The sequence below is a fragment of the Crotalus tigris genome, unplaced genomic scaffold (genome assembly GCF_016545835.1).
Source record: "Crotalus tigris isolate CLP2741 ecotype Arizona unplaced genomic scaffold, ASM1654583v1 scf7180000017611.44802233496:7321179, whole genome shotgun sequence".
In the NCBI taxonomy this organism is placed as follows: domain Eukaryota; kingdom Metazoa; phylum Chordata; class Lepidosauria; order Squamata; family Viperidae; genus Crotalus; species Crotalus tigris.
Window position 1 is genome coordinate 4,511,329 of NW_024096511.1, and position 15,918 is coordinate 4,527,246.

At 35.6% G+C, this 15,918-nt stretch overlaps 1 protein-coding gene across 12 annotated transcripts in view; it reads right to left on the bottom strand.

Annotated features, from left to right (window-relative positions):
* LAMA2 (laminin subunit alpha 2) overlaps nucleotides 1-15,918 on the bottom strand; it is a 471,875-nt gene that overhangs the window by 198,105 nt on the left and 257,852 nt on the right. For 9 of the 12 annotated variants that reach the window (XM_039324668.1, XM_039324684.1, XM_039324648.1 and 6 more), the window contains 4 exons: nucleotides 10,199-10,410; nucleotides 6,815-6,921; nucleotides 4,951-5,214; nucleotides 1,578-1,758 (listed from right to left, as the gene is read on the bottom strand). In XM_039324668.1, the coding sequence (XP_039180602.1) occupies nucleotides 1,578-1,758; nucleotides 4,951-5,214; nucleotides 6,815-6,921; nucleotides 10,199-10,410 (764 nt within the window). The remainder of the gene's footprint in view (nucleotides 1-1,577; nucleotides 1,759-4,950; nucleotides 5,215-6,814; nucleotides 6,922-10,198; nucleotides 10,411-15,918) is intronic. The other 3 variants (XM_039324713.1, XM_039324702.1, XM_039324695.1) reach the window with 1 other exon arrangement.

Genomic DNA, 15,918 nt, shown 5'->3' on the forward strand with positions numbered 1-15,918 from the left:
GAGACAGACAGGCAGGTACTGGCCAGTCAACCAAATATCAAGGCAATAGACAAGGATCAAACAATAGCAGTTATGATAAATGTAGTTGTGCCAAGTGACAGGAATAAATGTGAGAAACTGCAGAAATTCTAAGGCCTGAAGAAGGAACTAGAGGGGATGCAGAAAGCAAAGATCAAGTGGCTGCAGAGCTGGTAGGAGCACTTGGGGCTGTGGCTCTTAAGCTGGGAGAGTGGCTCCAGCAGATCCCAGGAACCACATCAAAGCTCTCTGTCCAGAAGAGTGTGGTTCTAGAAACGGCTAAGTCTTGCCCAAAACCCTCAAATTCCCAGGCCTCTGATGGAGGACCTGAGATGGAGGAAGACACACACCACCCATAGGGGTGAGAAAGGAATTTTTAAAATACTTTTGATCTTTTTCTTCTCTTCCTGTTCATTCCTGCTGTTTTTTGTATGTATGTATTTTTAGTGCTTTGTCTAATAAAAAACATTATAATTAGAATTAAAAATGCATAATATATATTAATTGATATATATTATTAGTATTTTAATATACACTTGAATACCTTTTAGATCTTAAAAACTACATCACAAATGTAGATAAGCATGAAAATCAAAAGGTAGTTAATATGTCTAAGAATTCTCCAAAATCTTTTGGAAAAGGTTGGTTCCATCTTATGAGAGCACAACCTTTATTTGCTATTCATTAAATCACCATTTTTTAAACCTTTTTTATTTTCAATTTTTTTCTCTTTAATAACACAATCTGAAAAAAAAGAATGTTTGTGTTAATGAATAACCGAGAAACAACAAATGAGCAATTGAGTGAGTTTTGAAGCACTTTTTTCAAATCAGTTTAGAAGAGTTCATAGCTCAAATAATTATATTCCGATCTGAACATCAGCTAGAGATAGTTCATATTACAATGGCTTAAGATTTAATTACTTGAGCATCCTTAGTTCTAAAGTAGGATCATACATCAACAAAATAGGTCAGAGCTGGATAAATATAGCAACTATTTTTAAATAATAATTCTAATATAAACTGGCCTTTTATTTTATTTTACAGTAGATATTAGAAAATGTAAACTACTGAGCAAAGGAAATAATTTCAATGAATGGCATACTGTTAGGAATATTGAACAATATATTCAACACAGTGAACAATGTAAAGGGAACCCAAACTAACCATTCCTTGCTTAGACTTTGTCCTTTCTATCCTACCTAGCTCAGCAACCTTTGCACAGAATCGCTGTAGAACCCTTTCCATTGTTTATAACTTCTCATGCCCCCATTTTGCCCCAAAGAATATGATGTATGCTTGATATTTATATAGTATAATTGCAGAGCTTTTATTTGGACTTAAAAAAAAGATTACGATTGTCTTGCATGTTTGAAAATATTTTGTTCAAGTTTTCAAATAAAAATAAAAACTGTCCTGTGTAAAATCAATTTTGCCTAGAGTTAAACTCCATAGAGAAAATAATGCACTTAGCTTTTTTCCACTAGAAGACCATCTTGAAAAACCCTTCCCCTCCCACAAAGCTATTAGCTATTAAATGAAACTTGATTATATACGTACGGGTGCAACCTCCTTCCTCAAAATCATAAAATCCATGAGCACAATGGTCACATTTTTTTCCTCCAACACCTGGTTGGCAGAGGCACTGTCCGGTTTCATTGCAGTCAAATGATTTCGATCCAAATGAATTACAATTGCAAGGGACACATCCTCTTGATGACTGCACACCAAAGGTACCAGACTGTCATAGTAGAGACAGAATATCAGTTAGCAAAAATAAAAACAAGGGGATAGAAAAGAGGAAGGAACAAACAGATTTGAAAAACTACCTAAAGGTAGAAAGGAATGACTTTACTTTTTTTCTAACTCAGACCACCAAAATGAATTAGAACGGATAAATACTGTCATTTTCACTGGTAGCCAAATGACACTATCACATTACCCAGATTCATATTTTAGATGTTTTAAAGTTGTTCAGCCTAAAATACATTTGTAAATGTTCAAAGGTGAAATTCAAATAAATCCCTTTTGAATTTTATGAACTCAAATATGTACATGAAGACTCATTAACTCATTTTTGTTAAATAGCACAATGCAAAAGCACATCTTTTAAAAAAAATCTTTTCTGTTACAAGAAAAACATTTTACAAAGATACACCTGTATCTTATATAAAACTTTGCCATTAAGGAGTTCGCAATAGCTCCTTGAGCTACCATTACAAGAACTTGATCAAAGCATAAAAACATACACCAGTATACTTGATACCATTATTTTGCCTTAATTATGGATCTGCTTGGCCCAGTGGTGGGATTCAGCTGGTTCGCACTAATTTGGCAAAAATGGTAGCTAATTTTTTATTGGCCAGGCCCAGAACAGACTTCCCGAAGCAGCATCCACACAGAGAACTGGTTGTTCACATATTTGAATCCCACCACTGGCTTGGCCTCTTGATCATCCAGTAAAGCCTGAATTTGTTTCTTGATGGGAAGCCAGGTTAAAACAATAAACATGCACATTTTATAGACATTTCTTTTTTTGGTGTACTGGGATGATTGCCATATTTAGCAATGAGAGGAAAAGCTTCACTGATGCAATTAAAGTTTAATTAAATACTCCTATCCTCTTATGTTACCCTCTTATCTCTTCTCATGATGCAGAAAAAGGCAAGAGAGAGAGAGAGAGAGAGAGAGAGAGAGAGAGAGAGAGGGAGAGAGAGATAAAAAAAAACCCAAACCAAAGTTGAAATTCCTCAAAAGTAATTCAGAATTACTCAATGAAGCCAGGCATAGTCAGCATGTAGTTTTAAATAAATAGTTGGATGATAAATCCTGTTTAAAGGCTGAAAATAATAAAATAAATACCCTTTTAGAATAAAACTTTTTGCTACAAGATTCTGATTCCCCTTGTGTGAATTTCCTTTTCAAATGAACCAATAATCCTAGAGGTTCACATACTTGTGCCACTATATTTATGCAGAAATGTTGAAAATGTTGAAAATCCAATTTTTTAAAATACCTCTGTATCTGTTAACTAAAATTATGTTTTATCCGCTGTGTTCACATGAAGGTAGTAATAATCTAATACATTTCTTCTTCTGTTTAATACAGGTAGTCCTCGACTTACAACAGTTAATTTAGTGACTGTTCGAAGTTACAAGGGCACTGAAAAAAGCGAGTTATCATTGTTCTTTTTACACTTACAACTGTCACATGATCAAAATTTGGACACTTGGCAACTGGTTCACATTTATGATGGTTGCAGTGTCCCGGGCTCATGTGATCAACTTTTGCGACCTTCTGACAAGCACAATGGGGAAGCCGAGGTGGCGCAGCAGTTAGAGTGCAGTACTGCAGGCCACTTTAGCTGACTGTGTTCAGCAGGTCAGCGGTTCAAATTTCACCGGCTCAAGGTTGACTCAGCCTTCCATCCTTCCGGGGCAGGTAAAATGAGGACCCAGATTGTTGGGGGCAATGTAAATATATATATACATTGCTTACTGGTGTACACCGCTTAGAGAGTGCTTGCACTTAAAGCGGTATATAAGTCTCATAAATAAATAAATAAATAAATAAATAAATAAATAAATAAATAAATAAATAAAAGAAGCTCGGTTGCCATGATGAATTCCAAGAAGTTTTGAAACTACAGCTAGAATAGCAGGTTCTCTCCATCCAACACATGCTTGAGCAGGGGGCTGGACTAGAAGACCTCCAAGGTCCCTTCCAGCTCTATTCTATTCTATTCTATTCTATTCTATTCTATTCTATTCTATTCTATTCTATTCTATTCTATTCTATTCTATTCCATTCCATTCCATTCCATTCTATTCTGATACAACCAGTATCTTCGAAAATGAGGAGAGTTTTAAAAAGAGTTTCACTATTTAAGGCAGCAAGACCTGCCATTCAAAGTAAAGGACAAAGGAATTCCCTTGGGTACCTATAAATTCTTGGTTTGGTATAAAGTAGCTCAAGAGATTGTGGCCCATTGACAAGAAATTCAATGTTTCTTTTAACACACATCCTGCTATGCCAGAAATATTGTTATTTCTGGCTTGTAGCTCCCTATGCCTTTGAGCATCACTGTAAGGGCTTGAAAAAACATCATGCAGGAAAGCATATAAATGCATCTGTCAGTAAACAACCATGTCTGTGCATATTACTCATAGCACAAGGTCAGCAAAAGCAAGGGTTGCCTAAGGGAATCACAAGAATCTGCCTATATCTATGTACTGCAGGGTCAGATCAGGTCAGAGAGTTCATTTAGGGTTCATCAGATTCCCTGTTCCGCATCTCTTGAATTCTGCTACAATATTTTAACACGAAAGATGTAAAATTAAATGGAAAGCTGACAAGCTGCACAACAAAGCACCTGTCTCTATCACATTTTACTTACAAGAGCATCAAGGCTCTACAGCAGTGTTTCTCAACTTTGTCAACTGACTGGGGAATTTTAGGATTCACATTGCCAAGGCTGAGAAACAACACTGCTCCAAAGCACACTTTTGGGAGCATCTTACCAATTTGTGTGGTAATAAAGTGGAAACCATTTTGTTATAATGTGTCCAATTTCTCAAAAGGAGGCTATACCTCATTCATATCTTTTAAAGAAAGAATTGAAATTATATTGGATTACTTGAGAAAAGATTTGTTTTATTTTTTTGTGTATTAATGGTGTTAATTTTATGACTAAAATTGGCTATACTGTATATTAATTTAAAAAGTACTGTTGTGATATGTTTGTAGAAATAATTCCTTAAGCATTTGGGTGAAAGGCTCTATCCCAGAAAGTTATCATTCCATCATTATAATTTTCTCAGTCTTGTTTTGAAAGTTGACAGGACAGCGTTTTGGGTAGGTTGTTAATGTAGAACTTCCCAGCACAAACGCATGCCAAAATGCAAGGCATGCGGAATGTATCATGTTTTATTACCAAATCAGAAGACTTGAAAGCACCTCTTGGACACCCACTTGCAGTGGGAGAGCCCCATCTTTGGTGGGGTGCTTTCGTTTGTTGAGAGTTTGACGGCTTCCGTTTCCGGATATACACCTGCCTGCTCAGTTCACATCGTTTACCAGCAAATCCAGATTTACAAATACATCTCCCTGATACATCACAGTTCAAGGACATAGATCCTACTGGATTGCAGCCACATGGAATGCAGAACTGCTTTTCTGGAGCCCAAAAGTAAGTGGACTTTTGAAGAGAAAGAAGGGAGGAAAACAAGTTAAGAAGTGAATGTACAAGAAATATCAGAACAGTAGATAACTTGAGAATAAAAGCAAGAAATACCAAAGCATTAATATTTGCAGAGCTAAATCTCAGGGCAAACCATATGACTATTATAGCATGTTTTTGTACTTCAAGCCTTCATTTTTATTTATAAAACCAAGCAAATGATGCTATGAATAATTTCCAGTAAGATTTTTTTTTTCTTTTACATCACATGCAGTACAATAAATAATTTGGCAAATATTAGAAAGAATTCTGGAAATCATATTTTTGCTGCTTAAAAAAATTCTGGAATATTGATTGATTCTTCCTCACACTTCCAGCTGTTTCAGTTTTAAACAACCATACAGGAGATGGGGACAAATGTCTAATAGAAATCAACATTGATATTCCCTAAAACTCTCATGCTTTATAATTACTCTCTAATTTCATAATTACTCTCTAAACTAATTACCTGTTTATTAGCTTCAGGATATACTTGGTTATTTGCCGTAGCTATTTTACAATATTGTATTCTAAATGCTTCAAGGCCTAATATAAAGAGGTTTAAGCATTTATATTATCATGAGAAAAAAATATAAGTACTGTATATCATTATGATCAAGATGCATGAGTTCTAGGCATCTTCATTGATAAGAAGTATATCAGTAATTTAATGTTAAACACTTAATGAACTTTGTGCTCATCACTGTATTGTCAGGATTCAGAAAGGCATTGGAGTTATTCCTTATTCTTATTTCCTTATTTATTCTCCATTTTTGTATCTGGGAAAAGCAGATTAGATCAAATGATACATTTTATATAGTATAAATAGTATAAACTCTAAAATCTTCTCAGCAAATATTTCTTAAGAGCATAAGATGAAAGCTGAGGCATGTAAATACAATTTATATATACATAGAGATATATAGCATTTAATATATTTTATATATCAACGCAGACATCTCCATGGTACAGTTCTGCTGAAAGTGCAACTTTCTGCTTTTAAGTCATATCACAGGTCAAGGGCTGGAGAATCTGGGATGCTCACCATTGTTTATATGGTTAATTACAATACATGGAAAGGCCGTTGCTATAAAGGAAATATACATTAGATTGCATAGTTAGCATTTCCCTCCATCATAGTGCATTATAATGAATGATAATCCATCTCAGAAAAAAATAAAAAAAATATTTTTATCACACCACAGAAAAAAAGACATCTGTCCATTCAGCTACTTGAACATTTTAAAAACAAGTGAACTCTTATGTCAATATTTTAATGAAAATTATTCCTTGCCCCTTTGAGACCATAAATAAAATAATCATGATATATTTATTTTGTTTTAGATTCTAAAAGTGGAGAGATTTTGTGCCCCAAAATAACATAATTTATTTAGTAAACTGAATTGTTCCAGAAACACAATGAAGGCTAAGATTTTAAGACTGAAAAGAAAGTCACATAACATAACTTGCTATGTGTCTAAAAGTACCAATGGCATTTTATGGATATAGAAAAGTTCTTCTATTCCATAAATGATGGGAAATAGAAGAATTAAGTCTAGATCAGATTCTGGTGTCTTACCTTACACTGATTACATTGACGTCCCAGAACATTGGGCTTGCAATGACATTGTCCAGTCTTAGAGTCACAGACTTCTGAAAATGAGCCATTGATATTGCAGCTGCAGGCTTGAGGTAGACAAGAACAAGTTGAATTGAGCTGATAATGAACATCCTTAGAACAAATATGTATAGAACTGTATACATAAACATTTGCTGGCAATCTTTTGCAAGAGTTTAGTCATCTAGCTCCTGTAACATTTAAAATTATCTTACACTGATGAACAGAAGGCTAGAAAAGACCAGCTTCTGGGACAGGAGATGGTCATAAATTACAAATCAATTCCTGATTTATAATTTACAGCCTGTCATCCAGCTAATCTCCACAGTTCTAATACAAGTGAAAGACTCTAGAATATTTAGCAAGGGAATAAAGAGGAACATTCTTTTCTCCCATTTATCATCTTTTAAAAGCTGAAGAAGCAGAACTAAACCCATAAAGACACAATTCTTTATTTATCGGTAGTTTCCCAGTTATAAAAAAAAACCTATAACAAATTAAGGCAATAATTTGATGTCTACACAAACTAATGACTCTTTGTTTCAGACCCTATGATGGCCTTATACAACTTGTAATTTATTCAGTTTAATAAAGCACCCACCATTTGTGGCAGGCCAACATACGTTCTTGTTTTTCCTGAGTTCGAGTGGAAGAAGAGAGGACTGTCAAATAATATTAAGGTGCAAATATGTTTTTAAATGTCAGCATTTGTAAGATGTTTGTACTTCAGCTCCCAGAATTCCCCAACCATTATGCATGATGGTTGGGGAATTCTTGGAGCTGAAGTACAAACATCTTAAAATAGCTAAAGTTGAAAAATGCTAGTGCAGTACTTTTACATTCATGGTGGCAAATGACAATTTATTAACCTGACCTATGGATTTCCTCTTCAGTTCAAAAAACTGTAAAATATTTCAGTTTTTTTAAAGTATTAAATGGAGCATAAAGACCTTTCAGGTTCACTAAGACCTTTCCACCTTACTTTTTGTCCGTTGACAAAAAGTAGGTCTAGTTCTCAGAATAAGGTTCTTCCTTATTCCTTATCTCATTCCAAATGTTACATATGTATATTATAAGAGACAGTGTTTCTTAAAATGAATCCTAAAAATATTATCCCCTTAAAAAAATTGACATTTGAAAATTGGCAAAAAATTGGCTTTTTTTTTGTACAGATAACATAACATATCAGTCAGTCAGGATGTGGAATCAGGATGTTGGTTATTAATAGATCATTGTTCTGATTGGTTTATTCATGAGTATATATGATAATACTTGTTTAAATTACCATGTATTCCATATATACTTGCAAATAAGCCTATGCATGGATAAAATGACCACTGAATTTTGAACCAAAGTTCCATGAAAAATGGATAATCCATACATTACCTAATGATAAGTCAACAGGCAAAATTAAAGCTACCTGTACATCTATAACTGTATCTGTAAAACAACTGAATCTATGAAAAATGTTGAGTACTTTGACTGTGACTCAAGAAGCTTTATGCAATGAAGACAATTACAATTCCATCTATAGTTCGATTTTTCAAATTCAGGGTTTTAATGCTAGTATCTTTAACAAATACATCATCAGATATGCTAGTGAATTCTTAATAAACTTTTATTTTAGTCTGAATGTTGTTTGTGCTCAGAACCTAAACAGAGTCAAACTTGTTTGGGAGTTGGATGACCCCTACCCCCCAAATATCTTAAGAGCTGTAGACTAGAGACAGAGACAATGAAGAACATAACACAAACTACTTGTCTACATATTAGGAAATGCATGGATACAAAATGAGTATTTTAATTATGGAAACATGAATGAGGAATAGGAGTGTTTTTGCAACAGATCTGCAACTTTGCAGAAATGGTCAGGAGCAAACATGAGGGAAAAGGTGACAAAGGAACACAGTAAGAGAGCTCATGTTCAGACAACAGCTGTGGTTGCAAGAATGATCAAGGGAAAACTTAATGATGGACAAATGAGAATATCACAAAAACAAGTATAGACAAAAGTGAGTATCTCTAGGGTTTTGTTTTATTTTCTATGTTTTATTTATTTATTTCCACAATGTGTAAAACTTTAAAAGGTTACTGAAAAAAAGGAACTGATTTCATAGAAGTCGTATCGGTGAGTGTCATTCTTAATCATTTTGTCTGTTACAGAACTTCACAACTATTTATTGAGAGGATGTGATCAGCAAATTGCTCTGAATTTCCTGCTATCTTCTGAGCCCTTTTATAGATTAGCCAAAAAAGATTAGTGGTACTTTATTTTTTCAAATTCAATTTCATCCAGTTTCCCATTTTTAAAAATTAACCATTCTACCCACTTATACATTAGAATGTGATTGGTTTAAAGTAATTTTTAAATATTTTTATTGCATCGTTTATACTAGTAAATCATGCCGTTCCCTGCAAAACCTTTAGCATTCAATTTTTCACTTCCTGGCAAAACATTTAAAAGCAGTGAAGTGGTTCCATCCTCTCAAAGATTTGGCACCAATACTTAAGTTTATCCTAAATTACCTAGGATCGCTTCCAAAGCAGGCATGCTAATCTTTGAAAGGAATTACTCACTTCAAATACCAATTTTACACTATTGCAATAATCAGAGATATTGCCTAAATTATTTTTATAGCCTTAGTGACAATATATTTCCAACTAGTTTAGCAATGTTTGTTTCACACTAGGATACCCCAGCTCCTCAACCTCTGGCATAGAAACATGACATATAACAGAATACATGACACCTCTCTTCCTCACAAAGATATACTTTAATTGTGATTAATTTTATGGGGGCGATTCATTCTCAAACGCTTTCTATAAATAGAGGTAGCCAGCTTTTATAAATGTGCGAACATATATTCATGTATAATGTTTTATTTGTGTGGTTTTTTTTAACTTCCTTTGTCTTATTGCAGGAGGCACTTCCAAAAAGAGATTCAAACATGGTACCATAAGGAAAGGGGGAATAAAGGCTGTGGTCCACACACAAATAATATCCAATTAGATATAATAACTCTCCATGACAGAAAGAAAGTCAAAAACTCACAGAAACTGAAGTACAGAGGAATAGAAGAATAAGGGTCACATCTCTAAAAGGAACATTATACTGATGGCATTGTGTAAACAAACCAACAAATCATGACCACTAGGCAATTAACAGGCTATTGAGTGTGTGGGGGTAACCAACCAGACAATCTGAATGGCTCTGTTTTATGTAATACGAATTTACTGTAGGTAAATACTATGCAAATAAATGCACGTTCTGTTTGACACAATCATGAGATGTGCCTGCAGGGAATGAATGCATTTTGACAGGGAAAGCAAGTTTCCAGGACTTACGTTGACATTTCTTTACATCAAGAGCATCTCCGAAATACCCGTCAGCACACTTCTCACAGTACTGGCCTGTTGTACCTGGCTTACAGTTAAGACAAGCTCCAGACAACCTGTCACAGCTGCCAGGAATGGAGAAGTCAAGGTTGTCATTACATTGGCAAGGCTGGCATAATCCCCCTGGTTTTGAAGGTTGTCCAAAATAGCCTTCTGCACACCTAGGGCGACAGACAGATCAGTTCTAGCATTTACTTTGGCCTGTTGGCATTAAGCAATGATTACAGTTTTGTCCTTAGGAATAACTAACAATAGCTGGAGTTGGATACTCTGAAGCATTTCCAGACCCTCTTTCCTCATTTAAAAACAAACAAACAAACAATAATAATAATAACAACAGACTATAGCAAAATTATCAGCTGAAATACTGCCAGCTATGCTTTGTGTTAGATAATAATGTGGAAGGAGGGAAATAAGAAGAGGCTATGCTGTAACAAGTAAGGATGAACAAAATCATAGTCAGAAATACCATCTTTGCATTGAAGTTTATATAACACCATATAGGTACCATGTACAAGGGCACAATAGCATAACTTACTTAGAAAACTGCTATTCTCCTCCGCAACATAAAAATCCCTGTTTAAGATGGAACCTAATAAACTTTGCAAATAGACAAGGAAGTAGAGTATATGCATAATAAATCTATACCTCTATTCATAATAAAGACTGTTTCTGAATTATACATGTATGCAAATGCAATGCCTTACTCTGAATATGTTTAGGATAGTAGCTAAAATTCTCTGTGGACTACTACCACAAAATAGGCATGTCTGTAATGTTTAGAAGGATAGAGGAAAATGTTAATGACCAGGTCATATGAATCTTGTTCAGTGAACAGTTTCAAAGAAGATTGATAGGGCGGAAGACAAATGGCTCCATAAGACTATAATCTTCATGACTTGTAATATATAACAACACACAGTTAGAAACTCAGTCCTATACTTAGAGCCTTAGTCTGCTTCTTTTGTCTTAAATTACATAGAAGCATAGAACAAAGGTTCCCATGTGGCCAATGCAATATGATTGCTGAAAGTATATTGAAACAATGCAGATTCCTCCAATTAATACTCATTATTCTCTTTGCTTATCTAGCTTTGTTAGATTTTTTTTCTTTTTCTATTACCGTAGGCTTTGTCTTTCATCCGATAATGCCAACATTTTTTTCAAAGCCTATTGTAATAACAGCACCCCAAGGATGTGTGTAATGCATGAACTTCTAATCATAACTAACTCTTCAACAAATGACAATCCACTTATATTCCTCTTTGGCGCTCTGCTACCTAAATTTAATACAAACTTTTGTCTCTTGGCATTCTACCAATGTGTCTATATGCTTATTCAAGCATTCCACTGGAGCAAACTCTTCTAACAAAAGTTCCTGCTTTGGCACCTTCCAGTTTAACTTGGGAAGTGGAGGCATTAAAGTTCTCCTTACCCCTCAGCATCTATCCTGCCTAGCTAAAGACATAATTTACTAACCACCATTTTATTTTCCTTTTCAGTCTACTATGCCAACATTCACGGAAAAGAAATTCATGTAGAACATGAAGTGTATGATATTAGCAGAAAAAAATATGGTACTGTATCGGGATGCTTATGAGGAGAGAAAAACACAGGAACTTAGAAGGGGGATGCAGATATAGTTACAAAAAGATATTGTTCATATTTTTCTAGTTTCTTAGCATTAGTTATATCAAGAGCAATCCCAATCTAGCTAGAAAGTACATGTTTCCTCTGACAACTCTAAAGTGATTCCGTTTCTAAAGTTCATGTTGTGACTTTTAAGTTAAAGGACAGCATGAATTCACAAAGAATCTGATTAATCTATTCAGAATGGATAATAATTATTCCACATGAATGAAACAAAATGGTTGAGCTGCATATGCTGATTTCTGAAAATAACTGAACAGTAGTCATTGAAAGAGAGCAGCAAGATCCAACTTTGCTTGCTCTTTTTGAACACCATAGCTTAAGAAAAGCTATAGAAAATAAACCTAAGCAAGGACTGCTGGATGTGGACCTGAGAGGCCCTTTGGGCCTAAAAGGTGATGCAAGTTGCAACTCAGTTTTCCTCAAGGAAGTGCTTTACATTTGTTTTACACACTTTCAGAGGCCTCTTCCAGATTTTGAAAATACCAGAAAAGGCCTCCGAAATTGCTCTGTGCAGATCAAAGAGAAGCAAAATCCCTGCTTCGCTCTTAGAAATGAGAAAATTGTACTGCTTCACAAAGCAGCTTTGAGTCAGAGTGTGTTTACTCAAACCTAGGTGGGAAAGGAATACAGAATACAGAGTACAGAATAATAGAGTTGGAAGTGACCTTGGAGGTCTTCAAGTCCAACCACCTGCTCAAGTAGGAGACCCTATATCATTTCAGATAGTCTCTTCTTAAACGCCTCCAATGATGAAGCACCCACAACATTTGAAGGCAAGCTGTTCCACTAAAAGTTAATTGTTCTCACTGTCAGGAAGTTTCTCCTTAGTTCTAGGTTGTTTCTCTCCATGATTAGTTTCCATCCATTGTTTCTTGTCTTGTCTTGTCTTGCCTTCCTGTGCTTTGGAAAATAGGGGACAGTAATTTCAAAGTGTAGATGTAGATGTAAAAAGGATCCACAACAATATTTTGTTTGTAATTTATAAGTAGTCTTTGCTTAATGACCGGTCACTTAGTGACCATTTGAAGTTTCATTGGAAACTCCCCCCCCCTCAAAAGGTACTTTTGACCTGGATTTGAAGTTCTGATGTCTGCCCCCCCTGTGGTCATATGATTGCGTTCTGAGCACTCAGCAATCAGCCTGCATTTACAGCCATTTGCAGTGTCCCAGGGTCACATATGGCTGTGATTTACAAGGGGGAGGTGCACTAGCAACAGGTGTTTGTTTCCATTTTCTAGTTAAAAAAAGAGCCCATTGTGAACAACAGGTTCACTTAACAATTATGACATTTGCTGTGACTGCTGCAAAAATAATTTCATAAAATTGGGTTGGTCATACGATTACCCATTTAACAACTGGCACAACTTACCATCATAATTCTGGCCTCAGTTCTGATCTTAAGCCAAGGACCACCTGTACCCCAGTCACTTCCAGGTTTTTCTCCATTTTCTGCTAACTTTTCCTATTTAGAAATTTCTGAAAGTTTCTTGTTTTTCTTACATTAAAATAAAATCAGGTCAATGGTATCTGGTTCTTCCCTGAAATAAATTCCCACTCGCTATCTTTGAGAGCTTCTAAATTCGAAAGTCTCCACCTTTGCTGAACATGCACTGGCCCATACATCTTCTGCTCAACTACAACACCTCAGATGTTCTTGATGAGACATGAGAATGCGGGGGGGGGGAGAAGGGAGGGGGAAAAAGAGACAGAACGAGAGACAGTATCTCAAGTGCAGGCCTTAGGGTATAAACATGAATATAACAAGGAGTCTGTTGAGAGAAAAGGATGGCAAAGAAGACAGAAACATTCCACATTTACCAAAGGAGAAATGATATCAACTTTGGAAACAACAAGGAAATAGTTACGGAACATAAAAGAACTTCTGGAATATGAAGTGATGGTCTTTTTTTTAAAGGGTAAAGACAAGAAAAGATGAAGCAGCAGCAGAAGAAATGGGCAACTGTCCCTCCAGACAAACACATACTGTATAAAGGTAGCCTGGTAATGTATAAGGATTTGGCAAGGGGAAAAAAAAACCACTCATAAAATCAGTACAAGCACTGAAGAGGAATCATTATGGTTCCAAGGCAAAATTAATGAAGAACATTTCATGATAATTTCTAAATTAGTTAGTTTAATAGCTAAACATGACAGAGGAGTACTGGCATGCTAAAACCTGAAGAGATTTCATGCAAATTCTGAAATGATTACTCACTGTCATTTAATAGCTTCTATAGAAAGCTTTCTAAATACACAAATGCAATTGCCTTGAGCATTTTTATGCAATTTGTAACAATTAAAAAAGCACTTATGCAGATACATTTCTAGCTTTCCACGGATGGTACTCCTGGATGGAAATCGCAGTGACCTCCACATTGACCCACTATAAGTAAGTACTTTTCAGCTGATTTGGTTCTTACATTTATTAGCTTCATGTCTCTCGCGTTTGAGAGGCCAGCAGAAAGGAAAGATAGATAGAAATAGCATTCAGAAGTGACAGTAACAGTGGTAAGTGAGTGAATATGTAAGTCCTCTTTGTGGCAGATGGATTTGGCCAAATATAGGGCTTTCTGTATATGCTGAATCCTTTGATTCAATTCCCAGTATGAATGGAACAGACTGCATTCTATTAATTGAATATACTTTCTAAAAATTTTCTCCTTACTGTTATACCGAAGGGGCATTCTATATTTGTTTGTATTTCTTTACATAAATTGCAATTCCTCAAATTCCACATACTACAGCAGTAGGTGTTTTAGTGCAGCAGTCCCCAACCTTTCCACCTTGGTGGCCTGGCCTTGCCCAGAACACCAGGGGGGGCAGCGGTGTGAGTGGTAGGTACACACACACAGCTCTATTGGTGCAAGCGGTGGGTGTGCACAGCCTCCGCTCATGCAAATGGAGCCTCATGCATGAGTGGAAGGCCCTTATGCTTGTGCGCAAAGCTCTACTCACACAAATGGAGCTTTGCGTGTGATCACTCTCTGCTAGCAAGAGTTGAGGTTCGTGCATGAGCACAAGCGCCCTCCACTCAAGCACCCTCTGCTTGCACGAGTGGAACTTCACATGGCACCATTTCAAGCAGACTGCAGCCCAGTTGTGGGTCATGGCCCAGGGGTTGGGGATCCCTATTCTAGTGCAATGTTTCCCAACCTGGCAGCTTTAAGATGTGTAGACTTCAACTCCTCATGCTGTATGGGGAATTCTGGAAGCTGAAATTCACACAACTTAAAATCTCAATGAGGTTTGCTTAAGAAGGGATTGCGCAACATGTTTAATGATTGATGCATGTATCTCTACCTGACATTCAGAAGAACCTGTCATTGTTCTGCTATACAAAAGAAAAGGTAGGAAGAACGAATGCAGAATGACAGAGAAATTAGTTTGCTTGGGAAGTTTGAGGCATAATTTTAATCAAAAGGATGAGAGAAGACAATGATGACAGAATACAATGAGAAGATGATGACAAAACGTGAAAAGGGTAGCTTTAGCCAGGCAGGGGTTGAGTAGATTATTTTATGCTTGTCAATTTAAAGAAAGTATATGATAAACTGAATAGGTTTGAGTTATGGAACATTTTTTTAAAGTTGGTTGTGCAGTGTAATTAAAATGAAATATGATGTAAATAAAACAGTCTGAGAATGCTTAGTAAATGGTTCAGCACTGAGGAAAGAGTAAGAAAGGATGGTAATGGCTGTTGAATATGTTGATGCATGAAAGTATGCAGAATACTTGTAACATTATACTTATGGAGTTAACAGATGAAAATGTATGTGTGTGTATGCATGTTTGTACAGTAAAGCTATGCCTTGTTTCTGTTTAGAACATGAATAATTTGCAGCAAAGAACAGATTCTGTGATGCAACAAGAAGTTGAAAATTAATGAATCAAAATCTGAAGCAGTTTTACACAATAATATTTCTTTAAAAATAAGAATTAATTCAAGAAAAACTAGTTTGAAGAAAGACAGTTGAGCAAAAATGTTAAAAGGAATAAAGTTTTAGGTTAATTATATG